We start from the raw sequence: 23,459 nt of genomic DNA on the forward strand, positions 1-23,459 counted from the left end.
AGAACACACTCAGGACTCCAGTTGTGTGTCCAGCGTAATGGCCTCAGGGCCCAGACGCCCACCAGAGATAAAGTGGCCTATGAATGGTCTCCTGGAGTGAAGAGACCAAGGGGACAAGCTCTTGCCTGCCCCCATGCCCTGAACTGAGTGACAGACACCACCAGTCGCCTGTCTTTAGCTCTCAATTAGTAGCAGGCCAAGGATGACATCACGTGATACCTGAGCAAATGACTCCAGCATCTTCGTGGTGGGCGCAATTATGGGAGAACCAGCCTCGGTTCCGGCACTGCCAGAGAGTAGATTCCGTTCCTGAGCACACCACGTCGTCCAGGGTGATGGGGCCAGAGCCAGAGCCAAAATAGGCGTTTCCCAGGGCTGATACTGCATCACCGCACCCCAGCTGTCTGCAGACCACCTGGGCATCCTGAATGTCCCAGGAATCATCACAAACTGTCCCCCAGTTGCCACCATGGTAAATTTCCACACGCCCGGCACATGCACCAGAGGAGGAGGTGAAGTTGACTAATCTCAAGCTGGCGTCTGAAAGACATGCCGTAAATATGATGGCCATGGCCCACAACACATCTCCAAGACCAAATAACCCATGGGCCTTTCCTCATTCCCAAAGTCACCAAATGGCACTGGTCACGGTACAGACAGCTCCATGAGGGAGCTGGAAGGAGCTCCAGACGTCACTAGAGCTCAGACCCCTCCAGCCTCCAGATGGGGAGGTGTGGGCTCAGCAAGGAGAGTTAGTAGGTCCCCCAGGGAGTTGGTGGCAAGTCCAAGCCCAGGTGTTTCCCCTATTCTCCACACCTGGCTGCCCTGGCTTACCACAGTCACGGTCAGAGATAGCGAGAACGGGAAGCACATTGCTGAAACCCTTCTTGGGTTTCCTGTGGGAACCACAGTGCACGCAGAGGAGGGGGCTGTGAAAATACACTGAGCCTCAAAGCTCACGTCTAGTTTGCACTCACCTCTTGGAAAGGAGTTATACCAAGCAGAAAAGCCAGTGTTTTGGACAGTGACATCACTTCGGAATCGAACAATCATTCGGTTGGAAGAAGATGTGAATATTTGCCTGGTGCCATTACAAATTTTCCCCAGCAAATTATTGCTATTGAGTGATCCATCAAAGATTTCAACATAATCATAATTGCAATTACTGTGTATCTCCAGCCTGTATGAGAAAACGGATTCATGTCAACCTCGAAGGTCCTATTGCTCCTAGATTTTATAGATAGTTTGGACTTTATATCAGTGATGCTATTGAATCTAAGATTTTCTTCTTGCCCTTCTTCAATCAAATCAAAGGACTCCCCAGTATTGCCTCATGCTTCGTGATAGGAATCAGAGCAACCTGAAATCTAGTCCAGGGCACATGAACGAAAACCATCCCAGCCCAGGACACAGTCCGAACCACAGGGTGTGTGGAGGAGGACACATCCTTCCCCAGAGGACTGAGTGTCACTTACTGCAGATGGTTGAAGCCCAGGTTTATGCGATAGCTAGAGTTCACGTCTATCTCCCAGACACACTCCGCGTTGTTGGGGTAATATCCAGGATAGGACGGGCTGGAAAATGTCCCACTGGCATGGAATAAGAAGCCACCACAATTTGAGGAGTGTCCTAGAGAGGAGAGAGGGAGGGACATTGTCATTGTGGTGGGTCTTCAGGCGCATTGTGACGTCGTCTGGGTAAGAGTCCTCAGGTTTCATCCTCTGCACTTAGAACGTGACTCCATTTTTCCTTAAACAAGCCGCCTCTCAGGCCTGGCCATAGGCCACCCTACGTTAGGGGCCTTGACCTGAGTCTCTGCCTCCCCCATTGGGCCTGGAACAGTGATTCTCTGGCGAGAGGTGACCCAAGTTTCAGAGGGAGCATGTATCACCTTGTGGCAAAAATGCCAAGAAAGCAACAAAGTGATTGTTGGCACTGTTCAATCGGTCACAGGGAGGGAGGTGGGGCTCAATCCTGGCTGAGCGGAGAGCAGGCCCAGGGAGAGCACCCTGGAACGCTACGTGTTCCCTCGTGTCTCCTGGGAGCAGGAGATTCGGCCACTTGACAAGAAGCCTCATAAAGCGGGGTCGGGAGCAGGGCTTCTGCCACAGAAGGCCTGGGCTTGTGTCTTGGCCCTGCTCTTATCAGCTCCATGATCTTAAGCAAGTAACTTAACTGCTCCGCCTCAGTTTCCTCATCCAAAAAATGGGGGTGATAATGGCACCTGGCTCATCAGATTCTTACAGGTACCCAATGAGACAATATCTGTAAACCCTTAGAACAGTGCCCGGCACATAATAGTTAGCCCCAAACAATATTAGCTATCATTATTTACCAGAGAGGGATAAACAACATCAAGCATTCAAATTTTCTGTTGGTCAGTTTATTTTAAAAGACTATTTAAAAATATTTATGTACTCAGAGGAGATATAAATTAAAACTTTTTTCCTTATTCATAACTCTTTCTGTTTATTTTTCTGAAGTGTACAATTCAATGGTGTTCATATTGTCAGAGCTCTGCAACCATCACCACAGTCCATTTTAGAAAATCTTCATCACTCTGAAGAGACCTGCGCCCTTAGCAGTCACTCTCCATTTTCCCTCAATACCCTCAGCCCCAGGCAACCACCAATCTGCTTTCTGTCTCCACAGATTTGCCCATTCTGACATCTCACACGGATAGAAGCACAGTTTGTGGTCTTCCGTGACCGGCTTCTTTCACTTAACAGAACGTTTTCAAAGTTCACCCATGTTGTAGCATCCATCAGGACTGAACTTCTTTTCATTGACAAATACCAGTCCACTGTATGGGTAACCACGTTTGGTTTATCCATTCGCCATGATGAACATGTGGGTTGTTTCCACTTTGGGGCTGTTAGGAGTAATGCTGCCATCTATGAACATTGTATGTAAGTTTCTGTGTGGACTTATGCTGTCCTTTCTGAGAATATGCCTAGCAGTGTAACTGCTGGGTCCATGGCAACTCTATGTTTACCTTTCTGAGGAAGCGCCGAACTGTTTCCCACGGCAGGCGCACCGTCGTCCGTTCCCAGCAGCAGCTTGTGAGGCGGTGCTTGCCCCACAGCCTGGCCAACTGCGTTATCTGACTTTTTGATTCTGGCCAACCTACCGGCTGGGAAGTGGCATCCCTTTCTGGCTGTGATTTGCATTTCCCTGATGGCTAATGATGTTAGGCATATTTTCATGAGCTTTCTGACTGTTTGTGCATCTTCTATGGAGAAATATCTTTTCAGATCCTTCAATCATTTTTTAATAGGGTTATTTGACTTTTATTATTAGTGAAAGGTCTTTATATATTCTAGATTCGTCTCTTATCAGACGTATGATTTGCAAATATTTTCTCTTATTCTTTGGAAAAACAGTGATTCTTTTTTTTTTTTTTTTTTAATTTTTTTTAAAGATTTTTATTTTTTCCTTTTTCTCCCCAAAGCCCCCCGGTACATAGTTGTGTATTTTTCGTTGTGGGTTCTTCTAGTTGTGGCATGTGGGACGCTGCCTCAGCGTGGTCTGATGAGCAGTGCCATGTCCGCGCCCAGGATTCGAACCAACGAAACACTGGGCCGCCTGCAGCGGAGCGCGCGAACTTAACCACTCGGCCACGGGGCCAGCCCGAAAAACAGTGATTCTTAAAGAGAATTTGGCCTTTAAAATATGCCTACCCAGAAGTTCTATTTCTACAGTGGGAAATAATCCAGGATAAGGCCAAAGTTTTAGAGACCAGGATATGCATTACAATTTCTAAAAATATAATAAGGACAATTATAAAATAAAATAAACGTATTACTGTATGCAACTTATCTAAGTAAATAAAATATTATGAGAAAGAATCAATTCTTTTGTCCTACAATTATTAATTGCTTAATAAATCATGATATGTGCATAAAAACATACAGCCAATTAACTTTATGGTATAGAAATAATTTCAATGCCATAAAAATGCTACCTTTAAGGCAATGAGAAAATTATTTATTATATACTCAAGTGAACAAGGATGTCATAAAATAGGTTGTAAAGCTTGCTGTAATTTGTGCATGTGTGTGGTATGTGTATATGGAATATACATAAAAACGCCGACAGTAATTATATATGCATCCAATCATTCATTTCTTCATTTATTCTTTCTACAAATGTTTATGGAATGACAGACATGACACTATATCATAAGATTGAAATCATGAAAAAAGTAGACATAGTCTCTACCCTCAGGATGTGCACAGTTTGGCAGAAAAGACAAGTATGTTGTGCAAATGTAATTCTCATGTTGTAATTCCCCAGCTTAACGCTTTTCACAGTTCTGGCTGCTCTTAAGATAAAGTCAGCATTTTAACCTGCGTACAAACTCTGGATGACCTGGCCCTAGCCATAATAGCTCATAATACTATGAGCCACCTGAGAGAGATCAGATTATCTTTTTCATCATTCTGTAATTTTACAATAGTTCTTAATGGCAATTTGACCATATACAAAACAAAGACCTTAAAATACTTAACATAATGACTTAGCATTGAATAAGAACATTCTATGCACCAGGCACTATGTTAAATTTAGACCAGTAAATCTATTTGTGTCTTAAAGGAAAATGTGAGAAAACATGTGAAAAATTATTTATAAACACATTTCTCAGCACAGGGTCATTTAGAATACAAGAGAAATATAAACAACTTGAATATCCAACAACCGGGGTTTAAAAAATTTGTGGGCATGGCTATACAATGGAATATAATGCAGGAACTTAAACTGATGGCAAGACAAGATTCAATGAAATGAAAAAGTCACCACATCACTTCTTAAGAGCAACGGACAGCTAGGGAACAATATCCATCTCAAGGGCTAAAAATTACTTGAAAAGTCAGGAATATTGGTGAAATTCACTGTTTATCCCAAAGGTTCGGAGATACTACAAGAAAAGGAAGCCTTTAACTCTATTCTCTGAAGGAACACTTCTCTCACTTCCTTTAAAGGAAGGGAGATAGATCTGCTTCATTAAAGCAGAAGCCATCGGCCTGCCGGGACAGACAAAAAGGCTGCACGTGCACAGCCTGGATGTGGGCTGGGTGTGCCCACGCTGGGTACAGGGTGTGGAGGGGCAGCCAGGGCCGGCTGTGCGAGCAGGATGAGATGGGCTGCGGCTTTGTAGGCACCTGCTGCATGGACAGCCAAGCATGGACTAAGACATCCATGCCCGACGGTCCAGGTGGAAAAAAGTGATACTTACCCTCAGTGCTTGTAGGCGATGGGTGCCACCAATCTAGGAAGAAAATGAAGCCACCTTAGCATTTTAGTAGATCCATTTTCAGTTCCATGGTCATTAGTTGGACAGAGAAATTTAGTTCCTCATCCTTACTGTGGAAGGGCCTTGACCCTCTCGATGTGCACTGGGAATGGGCAAGGGGGCAAGGGTCCACAGCCCTTCCCAGTGAGCAGGGCACTGAATATTTTCAGTACGCCATAAAGACCGCTTTGGGGTGGCTCTCTCCGAGGGAAGGAATTCTTTAGCAGACACACATTTCTAGGGGGTGTACTCGGCCCTGTTTCTAAAATGGTCACAGTTCTCCAGGGGAATGACCAGGACAGTCGTCTTCATCTGAAATCAGCAGAGGCCCAAAACCTCTTCCCCTGCAGCCTCTCTGGGAGGACCAGCGCTGGCAGCAGGCGGTGTCTGGAGGCCACAGGGGCTCTCCAGCCTGAGCTCAGAGAGAGCGATGGCTCTGGGCACTCAGCTGGTCACCAGAACCAAGTCCAGGCAGTAGAGGAGAAATCATTCCCCGGGAGGAGGCTGCCCCTCTCCTCCTCGCTCTGGAAACCTCACAGAGCAGAGTTCCAGGGAGGACTCTGACTGGGTCGGGCGGCTGCGACTCACCTGGGATAGGGGAAGAGATTAGAGCATCTGCAAGAAAGAGGGGAAACGAGTCAGCCTCCGAGCCCAGGACATGTGGGAACAAGGCCCCCGGGATGCTAAGAAGGAGAAATGCCTGTCCCTCCATCACTGAGAAGGGCTTCCCGGGTGTTGGCCAGGAGACCTGAATAGGAGACATACGTCTCAGGGGACAGTCTCCACAAAGAGGTGTTGGGGAATTTGTGCTGACACCTTCATGTCCATTAACACCCTGTCTACTCTGGGGCCACCTATGGAAGATGCTGCAGCCCACCCACAACGTTCAGGGACAGCAAGGGCTATCGGTGAAGCAATCAGGGAAGCCGCCACCTCCTGGGGACGCTCAGAGTGAGAGGAGATCCCGCAAGACGAGCCAAGTGGAGAAAAGCACACATTAGAACAGAGGCCCAGTGTCTTGGAAGACCGCCTGAGCCAGGACGCCGGGATCCTCCCCACGACCACAGTCCTGCGAGAGCCAGCAGTTAATTGATTACGCCATTAAATAACCCACACGAACGGTCCCGTCAAAGGGTCAAAGGAGACCATTATCCACCTGTGAAGCTGTGCCCTGAGAAGGAAGCAGGGAAAGGAGCAGAGACACAATATCCAGCCCAGGTCTAAGGATGCTCAAATCGGGCTAAACACCCACTTGAGCCCCAAAGGAGGAGAGCAGGAATGGAACCCCCGAACCACACTGGGCAGCCCTGGGGATGTGCTGTGTGGCAAGTGGTGGTAGGCCAAGACCATCACCCTGTTTGGAGCTTCTTGGCCCCTGTGTGGTCCTGCCTGGGTTGTCCCAACTGCCAGCAGGTGATGGAACCTGGGCCAGACACGTGGGGTACAGGCACTCTCCACCCCTCTGCCCGGGACAGCAGCCTCTTGCCTCAGAACGAGGAGCCTCAGCCCGGCAGGACTTGCGAGGACTCTGAGGCTTCCACTGAGCTCCCCGAGGGGGCCGTTTGCCGAGCGTTTCGACCGGGAGCCCACTGGAGGCTGCTGGCTAGCCCCCCGCAAGATCAGACCTAGGCCCTGGGCTTCAGAGACCCCTCCCTCAGCCGCGCCCCACCCACGGGGCCAAGGAGAAGCAAGGGCATACCCTGAGCATCCTCCCATCACTCGCCCACCCAAAATGGATCCCGAAGCAGAGAGGGGGCCCCAAGGCGTGTGGACAGGAATACTGACCTGGTGGTGATGTCACATCTTGGGTAGCAGTGGGCCTGGTGTCTGGAAGAGCAACAGAGGGAAGGCAGAGTTAGACGTCATGGAAAGAAGGACTCGACAAAAGCTTTGGGCAGGGCTTCATGACAATAATGCCACATGTGGATCCCACCACTCGCTACCCGTCTGTGCTGCTCCAGCCTCCTGCTCAGCGACCTCCCTTGGGCCCAAGGCCCTGCTGGAGATCAGCCTGCTCCTGCCACCTCAAATTGGGGACGAAGGAATGTGCGGGGACAGCTGTCCAATGGGATACGATGTAGCCATTTAAACTGACCGGAAGAGAAGATTCAATGACATGAAAAAGTCACCACATCACTTCTTAAGAGCAATGGAAAGCTGTTGGACCACATCCATCTCATGAGGTAAAAATTAAGGGCAAAATCATGATTATTGGTGAAATTCGCTGTTTATCCCAAAGCTTTGGAGAAACTTCAAGAAATAAAAGCCCTTAATTCTTTCCTTTATAAGAAGCACTTCTCTCACCTCTTTAAAAGGAGGGGAGATAGATCTGCTTCGTTAAACCAGAAGCCATCGGCCTGCCGGGACAGACACAAAGGCTGCACGTGCACAGCCTGGATGTGGGCTGGGTGTGCCCACGCTGGGTACAGGGTGTGGAGGGGCAGCCAGGGCCGGCTGTGCGAGCAGGATGAGATGGGCTGCGGCTTTGTAGGCACCTGCTGCATGGACAGCCAAGCATGGACTAAGACATCCATGCCCGACGGTCCAGGTGGAAAAAAGTGATACTTACCCTCAGTGCTTGTAGGCGATGGGTGCCACCAATCTAGGAAGAAAATGAAGCCACCTTAGCATTTTAGTAGATCCATTTTCAGTTCCATGGTCATTAGTTGGACAGAGAAATTTAGTTCCTCGTCCTTACTGTGGAAGGGCCTTGACCCTCTCGATGTGCACTGGGAATGGCCAAGGGGGCGAGGGTCCACAGCCCTTCCCAGTGAACGGGGCACTGAATATTTTCAGTACGCCATAAAGAGCGCTTTGGGGTGGCTCTCTCCGAGGGAAGGAATTCTTTAGCAGACACACATTTGTAGGGGGTGTACTCGGCCCTGTTTCTAAAATGGTCACAGTTCTCCAGGGGAATGACCAGGACAGTCGTCTTCATCTGAAATCAGCAGAGGCCCAAACCCTCCTCCCCTGCAGCCTCTCTGGGAGGACCAGCGCTGGCAGCAGGCGGCGTCTGGAGGCCACAGGGGCTGTCCAGCCTGAGCTCAGAGAGAGCGATGGCTCTGGGCACTCAGCTGGTCACCAGAACCAAGTCCAGGCAGTAGAGGAGAAATCATTCCCCGGGAGGAGGCTGCCCCTCTCCTCCTCGCTCTGGAAACCTCACAGAGCAGAGTTCCAGGGACGACTCTGACTGGGTCGGGCGGCTGCGACTCACCTGGGATAGGGGAAGAGGTTTGAGCATCTGCAAGAAAGAGGGGAAACGAGTCAGCCTCCGAGCCCAGGACGTGTGGGAACAAGGCCCCCGGGATGCTAAGAAGGAGAAATGCCTGTCCCTCCATCACTGAGAAGGGCTTCCTGGGTGTTGGTCAGGAGACCTGAATAGGAAACGTATGTCTCCTGGGACAGTCTCCACAAAGACGTGTTGGGGAATTTATTCTTACAAGATTAACGACCCTAACTCCTGTCTTTTCTGGAGACACGTACAGAAGATGCTGTATAGTCCACCCAGTACATTCAGGGACAGCAAGGGGTATCGGTGAAGCGGTCAGGGAATCCACCACCTTTCAGGGAAGCTCAGAGTGAGAGGAGATCCTGCAAGACGACCCAACTGGAGAAAATCACACATTAGAATAGAGGCCCGGTGTCTTGGAGGACCGCCTGAGCAGGGAGGCCAGGACCCTCCCCATGACCTCAGTCGTGCAAGAGCCAGCTGTTAATATATTACCCTGTTATATAACCCAAATGAAGAGACCCATCGAGGGGTGAAAGTGGACCATTACCCACCTACAAAGCTGTATCCTGATAAGGAAGCAGAGAAAGGAACAGAAATATAATATCAAGTCAAGATGTAAGGAGGCCGAAACTGGAGGAAGCACTCTCTTGAGCCCCAATGGAGGAGAGCAGAAATGGAATTCGCAAACCACAAGGGTCACACTCGGGGAGGAGGTCTGTGGGGACAGGTAGCAGGCAAAGGTCACCAAAAGCTTTGGAGCCTGTTGGTCACTGTGTGGTCATTCCTCGGTTCGCCAAAATCCCACCAGTGATGGAAGTTGGGAAAGACCTCTGAGGTTCAGGCACTATCTACCACTTGGCCCGGTACTGAAGTGTGTTCCGGGACAACCAGGAGCCAGGTCTAAGTAGGACTACAGAGGACTCCAAATCATCCAAAGAAACCCCAAGAGGGCCCTTTGCCAAGCATTGCGACCAGGAGGCCGCTCGAGAGAGCTGGCCGGCCCCTCAAGACCAGACCTAGGCCCTGGGCTTCAGAGAACCCCTCCCTCAGCCGCACCCCACCCACGGGGCCAAGGAGAAGCAAGGGCGCACCCTGAGCCTCCTCCCATCGCCCTCCCAACCAAAATGGACCCCGAAGTGGAGAGGGAGCCCCGGGGCGTGCGGACCGGAAGACTGACCCGTTGGCGGTGCCACATCTCGCGTTGTTCCTACGGGCCACAGGGCTGGGAGTGCAACAGTGGGAAGGCAGAGTTAGACGTCGTGGAAAGAAGGACTCGAAAAAGGCTTTGGGAGGCCTCGTGACAAGAGTCCCACGTGTGGAGCCCGCCGCTTGCCGCCCGTCTGTGCCGCACCGGCCTCCTGCTCAGCGACCTCCCCCCCCTTGGGACCAAGGCCCTGCTGCACATCAGCCTGCTCCCGCCACCTCGCTAAGCCTGGCATGTGCTCTTTGCCATGGCAAGACCTTTGCCACCGCCCTCCTCTGCGCCATGGACTGGCTGGCGCGCCCGAGGGCATGCCCCAGACTCGGCACCTTGCGCAGAAATGTCCGGGGCTGCAGGCGGTGGACCTGGAGCCCGCCGGGTATCCCGGTCCCCGGAGCCCCACCATGACTCAGCCCCTTCCCTCCCCTGGGTACCGTCCCTGCCCCTTTGGGATGCGGATGGGACCCTGCTGGATCTGAGGGCGCCGCAAGGACCGAGGGTTGGAGGGAATCCGGCCTGCTCCGACAGCCCACCGACAGAAGGTCAGCGGTGATCAACGTCCCTCCTCCCCCAAAAGCCCCCTCAGCCTGGGCGGCACCCGGGCGAAGGCCCCGGCACACGCACCCGGGTCCCTGAGTGGCCTGGGACGCTATCAGTGTGTTGGAGGAAAGCTCGGATTGCCTGACGGGGAGACCAACGTCTTGCGGATCGCCTGACGAGTTAGGGGGCAGGTGCCGGGCGTCTCGGTGACAGAGGGGGCAAATCACCCGACCCGCAAGTTCTGCCAAGGGCAGGGGTTCGCCCAGAGTGAGGAGAAAAGGGACAGGTGGCCAGGGACAACAGGGACATCCCGACGAAGCCGCTGGCTACTTACTCGGCAGGGCTGTGGTCTGGGGCTGAGCAGCTGTGAGAAGGAGAAGGAAAGTCAGACCCAAAGCGCACGGGGCGGCCTCCCCTGCACTCCAAGCTTGGGCAGACTCAGCGGGGACACGCTGAGCTGCAGCTGCTCACGTGCCCCCCGCGTGGACGCCGCCAGCCACCTGCCACGCAGCTCTCGGGGCCTCCGGGAGCGCCACCCGCGGTCCCACCGCCAGGGCCTGCCTGGCTGTGCCCGAGGGCCTCCTTCCCACAAGAGGAAAGCCCCTCGCCGTGCCCGGGACAGGCCACCCCGGCCGCGGCGTGGACGCCCCACGCGAGCAGCAAGGGGGAGTCCCAGCAGCTCTGGAGGAAGACCCCTTTGCCGCAGCCCAGGGACAACGATTCGGAGACCGATCGAGGCGTCCCCGAGTCTCTGCTCGGCGTCGAGCTCCAGCCCCAGGGCCCTCGCTGGCCCGCGGGCCTTCCGGGCCGCGGCCACCTGCCCTGCCCTACGCCCCGCCACACTTCTCCGCTGCTCTTCCTGCCCTCCCCAAGTCACAGGCGAGCCTCGAATCCTGTCCTCCGAGCCGGCTTCTGGCAGGACCCCAAGGCATGCACCCATCAAGGGGTCAGGGCGCTCCGCTGTCCAACCGCCCCCGCCAAAGCCGCGCGCCCCCACAAGGAAGCCCCAGAGAAAAGCGGGTGTGTGGACCGAGCGGTCGGCCCCGCCGAGAAGGCGGGGTCTCGCTTGGTCTGCCCATGCACGGCGCGGTGGACGCTCTCTGGGACCCACTGTGCGGTCATTGCTCCCGAGCAGTCCTGGTGCCTCACGGTTGGCCCAAGAGGGGAGGTCGAGCTGTAGCGGCCAGCTGCCCCCAGGAAACCGCGGGCGGCACAGGATCTCTGGGAGAGGCTGGGGTGGGGAGGGGCCCTGGAGTGGGACGTGCGGCCGTTCTCAGCAAACGTCCCGCCAGAAGGGGGTCCGGGGATCTCGGAGGCCCACCTGAGCAGACGACACCGGCATCCTCGTGGTGACCACAGTTGTGGTTGTTCCAGCCGTTGTGGGCGCAGCTCCACAGGTAGGACTCCTGGCCTGAGCAGCGCACGTTGTCCAGGACAATCGGCCCCGAGCCCTGACCGAAGCGGGCACTTCCCGGGGCCGACGTGGCCCAGCCACAGCCCAGCTGCCGGCACACCACGTTGGCATCGTTGGTGTCCCAGTCGTCGTCGCACACGGTGCCCCACGAGCCTCGGTACAGGACCTCCACCCGGCCCTGACACCGGTCACCTCCATTCACCAGCCTCAGGGCCAAACCCGACTCGGTCCCTAGGGGGAGCACGAGAACACCTCCTCCGTGTCCGGCTTGAGGACCCGGGCCGAAGGCACGCTCCAGACGCAGGGCACATCCGCACGGCTTCGTTCCCCGGGCCAGCAGCCACCTTGGCAGGTGCCCAGAGGGGAGTCTTCTTCCCGGGGAAAGGAGCAGAGACACACTGCTCGGCCCGGGTCTCGGGAGGCCCAGATCGGGGGAAGCTCCCCGTGAGGGCCGTGGCGGGTGGGCAGGAAAGGGACCCCCGAGCCACACTCGGCGCCCCCCGGGGTGGAGCTCCATGGCGGCCGCCCCCCTTGTTCGGAGCTTCTTGGCTCCTATGTGGTCCTGCCTGGGCTCTGCAAAGTCCCGGCAGATGAGGGGACCCGGGCCAGCCGCGTGCGGGCCAGGCACTCTCCACCCCTCTGCCCGGGACGGCCGCCCGTCGCCTGAGAGCCAGGAGCCAGGTCCCGGCAGGACTCGCGAGGACTCCCGGGCTGCCACGGAGATCCCAGAGCGGGCCCTTTGCCGAGCACCGGGACCAGGAGGCCGCTCGAGACAGCTGGCCGGCCCCTCAAGACCAGACCTAGGCCCTGGGCTTCAGAGAACCCCTCCCTCAGCCGCACCCCACCCACGGGGCCAAGGAGAAGCAAGGGCGCACCCTGAGCCTCCTCCCATCGCCCTCCCAACCAAAATGGACCCCGAAGCGGAGAGGGAGCCCCGGGGCGTGCAGACCGGAAGACTGACCCGTTGGCGGTGCCACATCTCGCGTTGTTCCTACGGGCCACAGGGCTGGGAGTGCAACAGTGGGAAGGCAGAGTTAGACGTCGTGGAAAGAAGGACTCGAAAAAGGCTTTGGGAGGCCTCGTGACAAGAGTCCCACGTGTGGAGCCCGCCGCTTGCCGCCCGTCTGTGCCGCACCGGCCTCCTGCTCAGCGACCTCCCCCCCCTTGGGACCAAGGCCCTGCTGCACATCAGCCTGCTCCCGCCACCTCGCTAAGCCTGGCATGTGCTCTTTGCCATGGCAAGACCTTTGCCACCGCCCTCCTCTGCGCCATGGACTGGCTGGCGCGCCCGAGGGCATGCCCCAGACTCGGCACCTTGCGCAGAAATGTCCGGGGCTGCAGGCGGTGGACCTGGAGCCCACCGGGTATCCCGGTCCCCGGAGCCCCACCATGACTCAGCCCCTTCCCTCCCCTGGGTACCGTCCCTGCCCCTTTGGGATGCGGATGGGACCCTGCTGGATCTGAGGGCGCCGCAAGGACCGAGGGTTGGAGGGAATCCGGCCTGCTCCGACAGCCCACCGACAGAAGGTCAGCGGTGATCAACGTCCCTCCTCCCCCAAAAGCCCCCTCAGCCTGGGCGGCACCCGGGCGAAGGCCCCGGCACACGCACCCGGGTCCCTGAGTGGCCTGGGACGCTATCAGTGTGTTGGAGGAAAGCTCGGATTGCCTGACGGGGAGACCAACGTCTTGCGGATCGCCTGACGAGTTAGGGGGCAGGTGCCGGGCGTCTCGGTGACAGAGGGGGCAAATCACCCGACCCGCAAGTTCTGCCAAGGGCAGGGGTTCGCCCAGAGTGAGGAGAAAAGGGACAGGTGGCCAGGGACAACAGGGACATCCCGACGAAGCCGCTGGCTACTTACTCGGCAGGGCTGTGGTCTGGGGCTGAGCAGCTGTGAGAAGGAGAAGGAAAGTCAGACCCAAAGCGCACGGGGCGGCCTCCCCTGCACTCCAAGCTTGGGCAGACTCAGCGGGGACACGCTGAGCTGCAGCTGCTCACGTGCCCCCCGCGTGGACGCCGCCAGCCACCTGCCACGCAGCTCTCGGGGCCTCCGGGAGCGCCACCCGCGGTCCCACCGCCAGGGCCTGCCTGGCTGTGCCCGAGGGCCTCCTTCCCACAAGAGGAAAGCCCCTCGCCGTGCCCGGGACAGGCCACCCCGGCCGCGGCGTGGACGCCCCACGCGAGCAGCAAGGGGGAGTCCCAGCAGCTCTGGAGGAAGACCCCTTTGCCGCAGCCCAGGGACAACGATTCGGAGACCGATCGAGGCGTCCCCAAGTCTCTGCTCGGCGTCGAGCTCCAGCCCCAGGGCCCTCGCTGGCCCGCGGGCCTTCCGGGCCGCGGCCACCTGCCCTGCCCTACGTCCCGCCACACTTCTCCGCTGCTCTTCCTGCCCTCCCCAAGTCACAGGCGAGCCTCGAATCCTGTCCTCCGAGCCGGCTTCTGGCAGGACCCCAAGGCATGCACCCATCAAGGGGTCAGGGCGCTCCGCTGTCCAACCGCCCCCGCCAAAGCCGCGCGCCCCCACAAGGAAGCCCCAGAGAAAAGCGGGTGTGTGGACCGAGCGGTCGGCCCCGCCGAGAAGGCGGGGGCTCGCTTGGTCTGCCCACGCACGGCGCGGTGGACGCTCTCTGGGACCCACTGTGCGGTCATTGCTCCCGAGCAGTCCTGGTGCCTCACGGTTGGCCCAAGAGGGGAGGTCGAGCTGTAGCGGCCAGCTGCCCCCAGGAAACCGCGGGCGGCACAGGATCTCTGGGAGAGGCTGGGGTGGGGAGGGGCCCTGGAGTGGGACGTGCGGCCGTTCTCAGCAAACGTCCCGCCAGAAGGGGGTCCGGGGATCTCGGAGGCCCACCTGAGCAGACGACACCGGCATCCTCGTGGTGACCACAGTTGTGGTTGTTCCAGCCGTTGTGGGTGCAGCTCCACAGGTAGGACTCCTGGCCTGAGCAGCGCACGTTGTCCAGGACAATCGGCCCCGAGCCCTGACCGAAGCGGGCACTTCCCGGGGCCGACGTGGCCCAGCCACAGCCCAGCTGCCGGCACACCACGTTGGCATCGTTGGTGTCCCAGTCGTCGTCGCACACGGTGCCCCACGAGCCTCGGTACAGGACCTCCACCCGGCCCTGACACCGGTCACCTCCATTCACCAGCCTCAGGGCCAAACCCGATTCGGTCTCTAGAGTAAGACAAAGCATTCCTCCTGTAAGTTCCTAGTGAAAGACAAGGTCTCAGGTCTCTAAAGAATTAGTAATTTTTCCCATTGGATTAAGATCCTTGAGAGAGTCAGTGACTGGGTTTGATCCATAGCACTCCTTGAATTCGGGCGCTTCACCATTAAAAGTACAGTGATTGCTCTGCCAAAACCCAATCCACCACAGCTTCAGAAGGAAAACAATACCTCTCAGCTGGATCCTCGATGGGACCTGGAAACTATTCACAGGTTCCCTCACTGAGCACCCATTGGCAGAGCCCCAACTCGCTTGCACCTGTTAGTCAGGAATGCCCATGCTGAAGAGTAGTCTGATGCCCCAGGATGTCGTAGCAGGAGCTCTGACATTCATCTGAGGCTCTGAGGCTGGCTTACAGACCATTTCGCAACTGGTCCTCTTGGCCCCACAGCCGAGTCCTTCAGGCCACTTTGGCCAGGGTCAGCACAGAGCTGTGCAGATGGGAGAACTGGCACTTGTACAAGAGACGGATCCCACTGGACATCGACCCAATATAAAGTGATTCCTTGAGATCCCTTGTTCAGACTGACCATTTCCCATCTTCTGGTACATGGACCATGTAGGAGGCACCCACTCAAGCCAGGCTCTCTGGTTCACAAGGGATCTCCCTTTGCATAACATGCTTACAATACTCAGTCTCACCCCATCCCCTAAAAGTTGCCCTGAAGCCAGTGTCACACAATGGATGGATGGATGGATGGACAGATGGATGGATGGATGAGTGTGAGGTGAGAGAAGAAGGAAGGGGAATAAAAGATGGAACTGGCTGAGTGCTCATCTGGGATGCGCCTAGAGTCTTGGCACTCCTTGACCCTTCCCTCTCCATCCCTGCTTTCTGAAGGGCAGGCAGTTGCTCTGTGGCCAAGATTAAACTCAGCTTCAACTAGCCAACAGCAGCAGCGCAGAATTGGTGGACCCAGCCAATGAGCAAAACCCCGGGAAGACAAGGAAGGAGAAACATCTTACCATAGGCGGTAGTCTGGGGGTTCCATGGACCTAGAAAGAAACCAAACTCTTCTTAGATAGGAGGGTCTGCTGTTTGGAAATGATCTTCTACTGACGCTGGATAGAGCTTCACCTCACAGTCACGCCAGGGGGCGTAGTGGTTCGCTCTTGGGTTTGTGTGCCTCCAGTGTTCCTGCTAACAGTTTAGGGTTTTGCAATAGGATTTAAAAAGGTGGGTTGGATACGGGGTGCTCAATAATTTTACATGTAATAAAGTACACGTGTCTTTACCAGGCACTCTAACACGACAGTTTATAGTCCCAGGATGTAATCTGTGCTCAGAAATAAAGGCTGAACAAGAGAGGCAGGTTGAACAGGCGTCAAGGATTTCAGGGGGCTGTTGAATAACCCCAGAGTCTGAAATTTGAGTTGAGTCAGCATCGGGAACAGCCACTCCAAGCCTCCTAAATCAGGAAATATTTGAGTGTCAGATATCCCGTTCCTTCTGATACCCTGAGAAATTTTCACTCTATCTTGAAGAAACCCAAAATCTAGAGAACTCTGGATCTTTATCATCAGTGAGGCCACACTAAAGCTCTCCACGCCCCCATCACTTCAGGTTAACCCTCAGTGTACCGTCAGCTCCATCGGACTCAATTTTAGTTTTTTAGTTTCTTTTGTTGAGCAGGTCTGACTATATTTGTGAAGATTCATACATCATGAATTTTCTATATTTTGAAAGGTCTTCCGAAGTTCAAAGAGAATATTTATTCACCAAAGAATAGAATAAAACTCATTCCTTCTTACGGTCACTATATGGATCATTGGATCCTTGTGTAAATCCAAGATACATTATGAGTTCTCGGTGATCTCATTTTTCCTACATCTTGAAATGGGTATCTACCACGTCATTCAAGGAATTAGTTAATCTGTTTTTAATTCTACAGGTACTATTATTAAAAAGGTCTATATAATAAAAATAGGGAAGAATGGTGGCATTGCCTAGAAGGAAAATGAAATGGTGAAATAAACCATCATTCTTCAGTGCCCAAAATATTGTCTTTCAAGAAGGCATTTTTTTAAAGGCTGGAGACACTGTCTTTATACTGTGCTTTTAGCTTTCATTGAATGCAGTTAGGAATTCAGAATTTTTCATCGTCTATTCATAATGGCAGAGAAAGAAAACTGATGAAGGAAGATGTTTCACAATAATTAGTGAAGCAGAAGAGGAATGCAAAGCGACAGAGAGCAGCACCCTGGATGCTGACGATTATGGTGAAATTGATCATCCACCTGAAATCTCACACTATGAGGCTTCAGATGACAATATCTCAGATGACTTTCCTCAGATTCAAGGATCAAGGAGTCTGCAATATAATTCTAAGTGCAGAAATAAAACGTAGTGCTCTCACCCACCTCAATGCAAAGGATCTCATCCATGATATCAGGCAGCAAGAACTTAGACCATCAGCTTTTGCAGAAAGAACGTGCAATGGTATGCCTTCATCTTTTATGAGGCTCATGTACCAAAATCTCCTTAATGCAAAGAGATCTGCTATGTTTAAATTCTTACCAGAATTTCTAGGAAGGTTGCTTTCATAATCCTTTGTTTCTTGCTTCCTCACACAGGGAGGGCTAAGGCATCTGACAAACTTCTCAGCTGCTATTGAAATGCGAGACCAGCCAGGAGCAGCAGTCAACAGTCAGAGACCTGAATTTCTCTCACGGAACCACAGGCAGGTGGGGTACAGGCTGTCAGAGAATGCCACCCCCTGTCTCTGCACCCTGAATGTGGGGTCCACAATGGTCTCTTCCAGCTGCCCTGCTCCACACTGTTGATGGCCATAACATGGCCACTGAGGCCAGGTGGCTAACACATCCTGAACATGAAGAAGCAATTCATAACAGAAACAGACAGCCAGAATATTCTTTCAACAGAGGCCACAAAACTAGAAACATGTGCACCAGAACACCCCCTCCTCATTTCTGACACACCATCCCTGCTCCCACATTCAAGGACAAGCTGACAGGCTTGAGAGAGTCCTCCGTTCAAAACTCTGCTATTTGAACACAGTACAGATGACACCATGTGACTCCTATGGACAGGCTCCAGGCACCTGGCTTAGTCACAGGGCAGTCAGTGTGAGAATCTGCGTTGGATTCAGAAGCTATGAGCTCCCAGGTCTTGACAATACTCATACATAGGATCAAACAGAACCTTGAAGTTATCTCCCATTGTGCTGTGTCCATGCATTCTGAATAAACCCTTTTGCACACATTTACTGAGACCCACTTACACTCTTCCAATACTCAACCACACAGTTGTAGATGATGCTGGCTGCCATTTTGGGAATGGGGGTAAATCACCTGAAGAGAGAAGCTTCCACTTGTTTGTTTTCCAGAAAATGCAGACAGACTGCTCTCTGGCACTGAGGATCAGTGTCCAAGAGAGTTAAGCTGTCAGAGGGACCAACTAGGAAAAGCCACAAGAGATCTCTCAAGATACTCCACAAAGACCTAGTCCCTTTCCAGGGGAGCTGGCACCTTTCCATCTGGACTCAGCCATTGCCCCAAATCTCCCAAAGTACCCATGGTGTACATTTGGATATTCTGCACATTATCGCTGTAAGGGGGGAAAAACTGAAGAGTTTTGCATTTAAAAAAGCAGAGTATCATCAAACTAGCCCATATCTACCAGATGGGCCACTCCAGTGACTCTGGAAGAGAAGCCTAAGGAGATTGCGTCGTGGCTCCAACAGCGCTCTGGAAAGTGCTCTGGAACTGAAGCAAATGTCTACTGAAGAGTTATTGCATCTTCGTGGCTGGTGAAGAGAATCCCATGTCTTGCTATTTATATGCAAGGTCTCATTTAATCCTTCCCCCAACCCCATCCTCACTTACACCTGAGGACACTGAGGCACAGACGCTATAAAGGTAGCCCAAGGACACCCAGACCCCAACTCTACTGTCCATGCTGTTACCTATCATCCTGTGCTGCCTTTTGTCACAGCCGCTGCCTGCTACCAGCCACTCCTTGTAGTCCTTGCAAGGCAGGTGGTCCACGCTAATCTACTTTCCATAAACTCGCTAAATTCGGTTTTCAATGGGAAGTCACCTGGCGGCCTTCACTAAGACTCCAGCAGCGACAGTGACTCCCAGAGAAACACTCTTCCTTCCTGCTCTGTCTGGCTCACTCCCACACCGGCTCTGGACCTCAGTTCACCTGTGACGTTCTCGGGACTGCTCTCTCTGATGGCTGATCAACGGCTCCAGCACTGATCACAGCTCTGATTGTAACTGAGTGATCAGCTGATTAGTGTCTGTCTTTCCCTTAGACCCTAAGTCCCTGAAGGCAGGGAACGTGATCCCCTGAAACAGCACAGAGCGAGCCCATGCTGTGGTCTCTCCTGCTTAGAAGCGTCCTGGGAGGACTGGTTCTGCCAAATGAGGTGACAAGGAGATCAAGGCCATTGTGAAAGGCATGTCAAGGTTAGCAATGTACTTGTGGAAAAGCCTTTCTATGCACAAGTCAGACTTATGATGCAGTCGACAACCATTTGGGAAAATGGTGAAAACCTAAATGAGCTGGACATTAAATCAAATATAGGCATTAAGAAAAAGCGAGTAGAAGCGGGTAACACTTAAAATATATACACATATCTTCTGTCGCTTCCTTTGAAAGCTCTTGGCAAAGTCGTGCTTCCATAGTTATACTGCAAACACGAAAACTTCATTCAGTCCTGGGCCAGGCAGCACGGGTGCTCAATGAGAGGTCTACAGACCCTCCTGATTTTCGGTTGTATGAAAATGCAGATTCTCTAGTCCCACCTCCCCAGTCAGAGTCTCGGGAGGGGGCGACCTGAATTCCAAGGACCTGCATTCAAACACATGCCCTCCTTGATCCTGATATGGCCTGAAATTTGAGTCGAAGGCAAAATGAAATTGAGGACGACGTGCCTGTATAACCACATGGTGCATTTAGACTACGCCTTCAAGAAGTTTCTGTTGCCTTTGTATTTCTAGAAGGGACACAAATCATACTTTTATGCAGAACTCCCACTATTCATTAAAGTTGAGTGAGGCAGTGTTTACTCTGAACGTGAAAAATAGTTTATAAACCAAATACAAGATATTCTTTTCCAAGTACTTACCAGGTGTTGTGAGAAGATCTGATTCAGAAACTATAAAGGAATAAAAGAAAAATCAGACACGTGTGGGGTTCATCCACAGGGATCCCGAGCGAAATCCACCTTTGAACCATTGCCTTTCTGACACTTGACTCTGAAGTAGAGATGTAGCAACATCGGGTAGCTCAATGTCAACAGATCCGACATCTGTTCTTGAAATTTACTTCAAATTGATATGGACTTCTGGAGTCTCTCGTGCATGCACCGCAAAATGCTAAACTAGACCCAGGAAATGTGGCGATAAAAAAAAATGGCTATGGATGCCTTAAAAATAACTTCAATGAAATACTCCTCAAGAATTTGTCCATTTTTTTCTGCATATTTCGTGCTGCAGATGTCTTTTTTCATTAAGATAGAAACTAACCTTTCGTAACCACAGAAAAGCAAATGAGGCTTGTTCAAAAATGCAGGCTCGTTGCTTTTCTTACTTCTTTGAGAAAAGTTAGCATATGCAGCTTGTATTAATGGGCGTGAGGAGCTGAGGTGGAGGGCTTTGATTTAATTTACCAGTTCTCAACTAGCTGAAGGGAATGGCTAAAAGCACAGATTACTAACTATTTGGTCATTTAGTGCAAAAAGCTCAAGAGATTTTGTGCTGACAGAGACAGTGGGAGATGAAATGACTTTTTTCCCCATAAAATGACAGAGGTAGTCATTATTGAGACTTACCACCCTTCATAGAGTTATTTGGAGAATTAAATGAGAAGAATCTAGATGAAATGCTTATTGTACTGACTGGCGCATAGTCAGCACCCAACAAGTGTCAACTGCTACAGCAATAAGATTATGATGATGACTATGATTATTCACTCTCCATCACTCACTGTCGCAAATATTTCACCTACGTTATCTCATTTGGTCCTTGTGACAACCCATGATGGTAGGGTTCCCTTGTCTTACAGAGAAGTAAACGGAAGCACTTAGAGGAAAATAACTTATCCAAGGCACCACTGTTATTTCCATTTCCCGGAGGGAGAAACCAAGATTTGGAGGAGGACAGACCTCGTTACTATCGTGACTCGGCTCTGTGCTACATTCTTCGCATCATGTATAGGAGACCCACCTGAGCAGATGACGCTGGCGTCTTCCCCATGTCCGCAGTTGTGGCTGTTCCAGCCGTTGTGGGCGCAGCTCCACAAGTAGGACTCATATCCTGAGCAGCGCACGTCATCCAGGACGATCGGCCCCGAGCCCTGACCGAAACGGGCATTTCCTGGCGCTGACAGAGCTCGGCCACAGTCGAGCTGCCTGCACACCACGTTGGCGTCATTGATGTCCCAGCTGTCATCACACACGGTGCCCCACGAGCCTCGGTACAGGACCTCCACCCGGCCCTGACAACGGCCCCCTCCGTTCACCAGCCTCAGGGCCAAACCCGATTCAGTCCCTAGAGGAGAACACAGCATTTTCTTGCAGGTTCCTACTGAGAGACAGGGTCTCAGGCCCCTTAAGAATTCATAATTCTTCCCAGTAGACAAAGATCCCTGAGAGAATCACTACCAGGGGTGGACCCTTAACATGCCTAAGTTACAGTTCCTCCTATTATACGGACACTGACTGCTCTTCCATAACCTAATCCATGAGAGCTTCTGAATTAAAAATACACAGGTCCTGGTTTGCATCCTGGAGAGGACCTAGAAACTACTCACAGGTTCCTTCACTGAGCACACAGGGGCAGAGCCCCAAGTCCTTTGAACCTGTGACTCGTGAATGCTCATGCTGAAGAGTAGCCTGATGCCCCAGGATGTCATAGCAGGAGCTCTGACATTGGTCCGGGGCTCTGAGATTGCTTTGGAGAGCATTTCACAACTGGTTCTCCAGGCCCCACAGCTGGGTCTTCGAGGCCAGTATGGCCAGGGTCAGCACGGAGCTGTGCAGAGGGAGAACTGGCACTGTGGACATGACAGAGATCTCAGTGGACACTGACCCAAAACACACAGGTTCCTCAAGACCTCATGTTCAGACAGACTGCTTCCCTCTTTCTGGTACATGGACCAAGAAGGAGGCTCCCACTCAAGCCAGGCTCGCTGGTTCACATGGGATCTCCCTTTGCACAACATGTTCACAACACTCACTCTCACCCCATCCCCTAAAAGTTTCCCTGAATAAGAGTCACACCCTTAGTACACTTGGCATCATGACTTGCAGAGAAGGACCCATATGAAACTATTCATTACCTACTGCAGCCGGAGTCTCAGTGCTTGTTATAGTAGTCCCTGCATATACAGATTGTAGAAGGGGAAAGAAACAGAAGCGAAAAAGTGAGGACTCCTCTGAGGGACTCAAGGACTGAAAATAAAGTAGAATCTGCTAAGGAGATGTCATTCAGGGCTTGAATTTTATCTTGCTGGGTGACTTTGGAAATGTCAAGAAACCTGTTTAGCCTTGAGTTCCTCCACTCTAAAAGACTGTTTTTGGGGGCAATATCTCTGTGACAACCTATGGACCCTGATTCTGACCTTCCAACAGGGACCTATGCAGGTCTCCAGGGGTGGATGCAAAAGACTCTTCCCATCTCTATGCTTCTGATTGATTTCTCTTCTCTAGTCATTGGCTTGCACATCTGGTATTGACATGTGTACCATCAGGATTCCCAGTTGATGCATGCTGACTCCTGGGCAGGGACCTTGGTGTGGAGGCTGTCCTTCCTCTTGTCCTAGGGCCAAAGATTCCCCAGGAGATGGGCAGTGACTTTCCTTCCCAAAGCTGAGCTGCCAGAACCTCAGGCTATATTGACTGTACCTCCCAGCGCTCCCACTAGAGGACCCGGGGTGGTGCACGAGACCTCTGATACCCACAGGCTGAGGGACCATGGTTCCTCTATGTTGAGAAGGAACCAAGGTGGCCTAAGATGGGCTCAGGAAAGGGCACAGGCAAGGATGCTGCCCCAGCTGGTTTGCATCTGCCTTTCCAGGCCCTGCAGCCAGAGACCCAGCACCACAGCCTGGCCAGGGGTCAGCATGCATCATTCAGACCACAGGGCTGGGCACTGAGCATGGGCAACAGGACCTCCTTGGAGACAGGACTCCAACCTCCACCCTAGAGGTCCTTGGAGATGCCTCTGCAGCTTGATTCCTTCCCAACCTCAGGGACATTGTCCATGGAAAGGATACCCATTCAGGCCTGAGGCCTTGTTCAGAGGCTCCCCTTTGGGAGCTGAGTACTCCCACCTCTTACACCTTCAGCACCCCTTCTGGATCAGAGATCACCTATGGGTGAAGTGGAGTAATGAGCCCAACATGGATTCCGCAGAACAAACACTACCTTCCACAGTAGCTGTCAGGGGTACCTCTGTAGAAATCAAAGAACCTACAAAGTGAAGAAAAGAAGAGGTCACTCAATGCTGCCCCCCATTCGAGGAGCGCTGGCCCTCTGCTTCCTCAGCTCTGAAGTAAGAGGTTGGATACAGAGATCCAGAAGCCCCG

At 52.9% G+C, this 23,459-nt stretch overlaps 1 protein-coding gene across 11 annotated transcripts in view; it reads right to left on the reverse strand.

Annotated features, from left to right (window-relative positions):
* The window catches only part of DMBT1 (deleted in malignant brain tumors 1), a 55,187-nt gene that overhangs the window by 14,194 nt on the left and 17,534 nt on the right, over window positions 1–23,459 (reverse strand). For 5 of the 11 annotated variants that reach the window (XM_070276118.1, XM_070276121.1, XM_070276093.1 and 2 more), the window contains 19 exons: window positions 23,299–23,343; window positions 22,212–22,250; window positions 21,098–21,421; window positions 19,999–20,028; window positions 15,869–15,898; window positions 14,527–14,850; window positions 13,540–13,569; window positions 12,642–12,686; window positions 11,588–11,911; window positions 10,601–10,630; window positions 9,703–9,747; window positions 8,508–8,534; window positions 7,863–7,895; window positions 7,079–7,120; window positions 5,882–5,908; window positions 5,237–5,269; window positions 1,476–1,629; window positions 978–1,180; window positions 220–540 (listed from right to left, as the gene is read on the reverse strand). In XM_070276118.1, coding sequence (XP_070132219.1) covers window positions 220–540; window positions 978–1,180; window positions 1,476–1,629; window positions 5,237–5,269; window positions 5,882–5,908; window positions 7,079–7,120; window positions 7,863–7,895; window positions 8,508–8,534; window positions 9,703–9,747; window positions 10,601–10,630; window positions 11,588–11,911; window positions 12,642–12,686; window positions 13,540–13,569; window positions 14,527–14,850; window positions 15,869–15,898; window positions 19,999–20,028; window positions 21,098–21,421; window positions 22,212–22,250; window positions 23,299–23,343 — 2,106 coding nt within the window. The remainder of the gene's footprint in view (window positions 1–219; window positions 541–977; window positions 1,181–1,475; window positions 1,630–5,236; window positions 5,270–5,881; window positions 5,909–7,078; window positions 7,121–7,862; window positions 7,896–8,507; window positions 8,535–9,702; window positions 9,748–10,600; window positions 10,631–11,587; window positions 11,912–12,641; window positions 12,687–13,539; window positions 13,570–14,526; window positions 14,851–15,868; window positions 15,899–19,998; window positions 20,029–21,097; window positions 21,422–22,211; window positions 22,251–23,298; window positions 23,344–23,459) is intronic. The other 6 variants (XM_070276130.1, XM_070276104.1, XM_070276127.1 and 3 more) reach the window with 2 other exon arrangements.

This window comes from Equus caballus, chromosome 1 (assembly GCF_041296265.1).
Source record: "Equus caballus isolate H_3958 breed thoroughbred chromosome 1, TB-T2T, whole genome shotgun sequence".
Classification (NCBI taxonomy): Eukaryota; Metazoa; Chordata; class Mammalia; order Perissodactyla; family Equidae; genus Equus; species Equus caballus.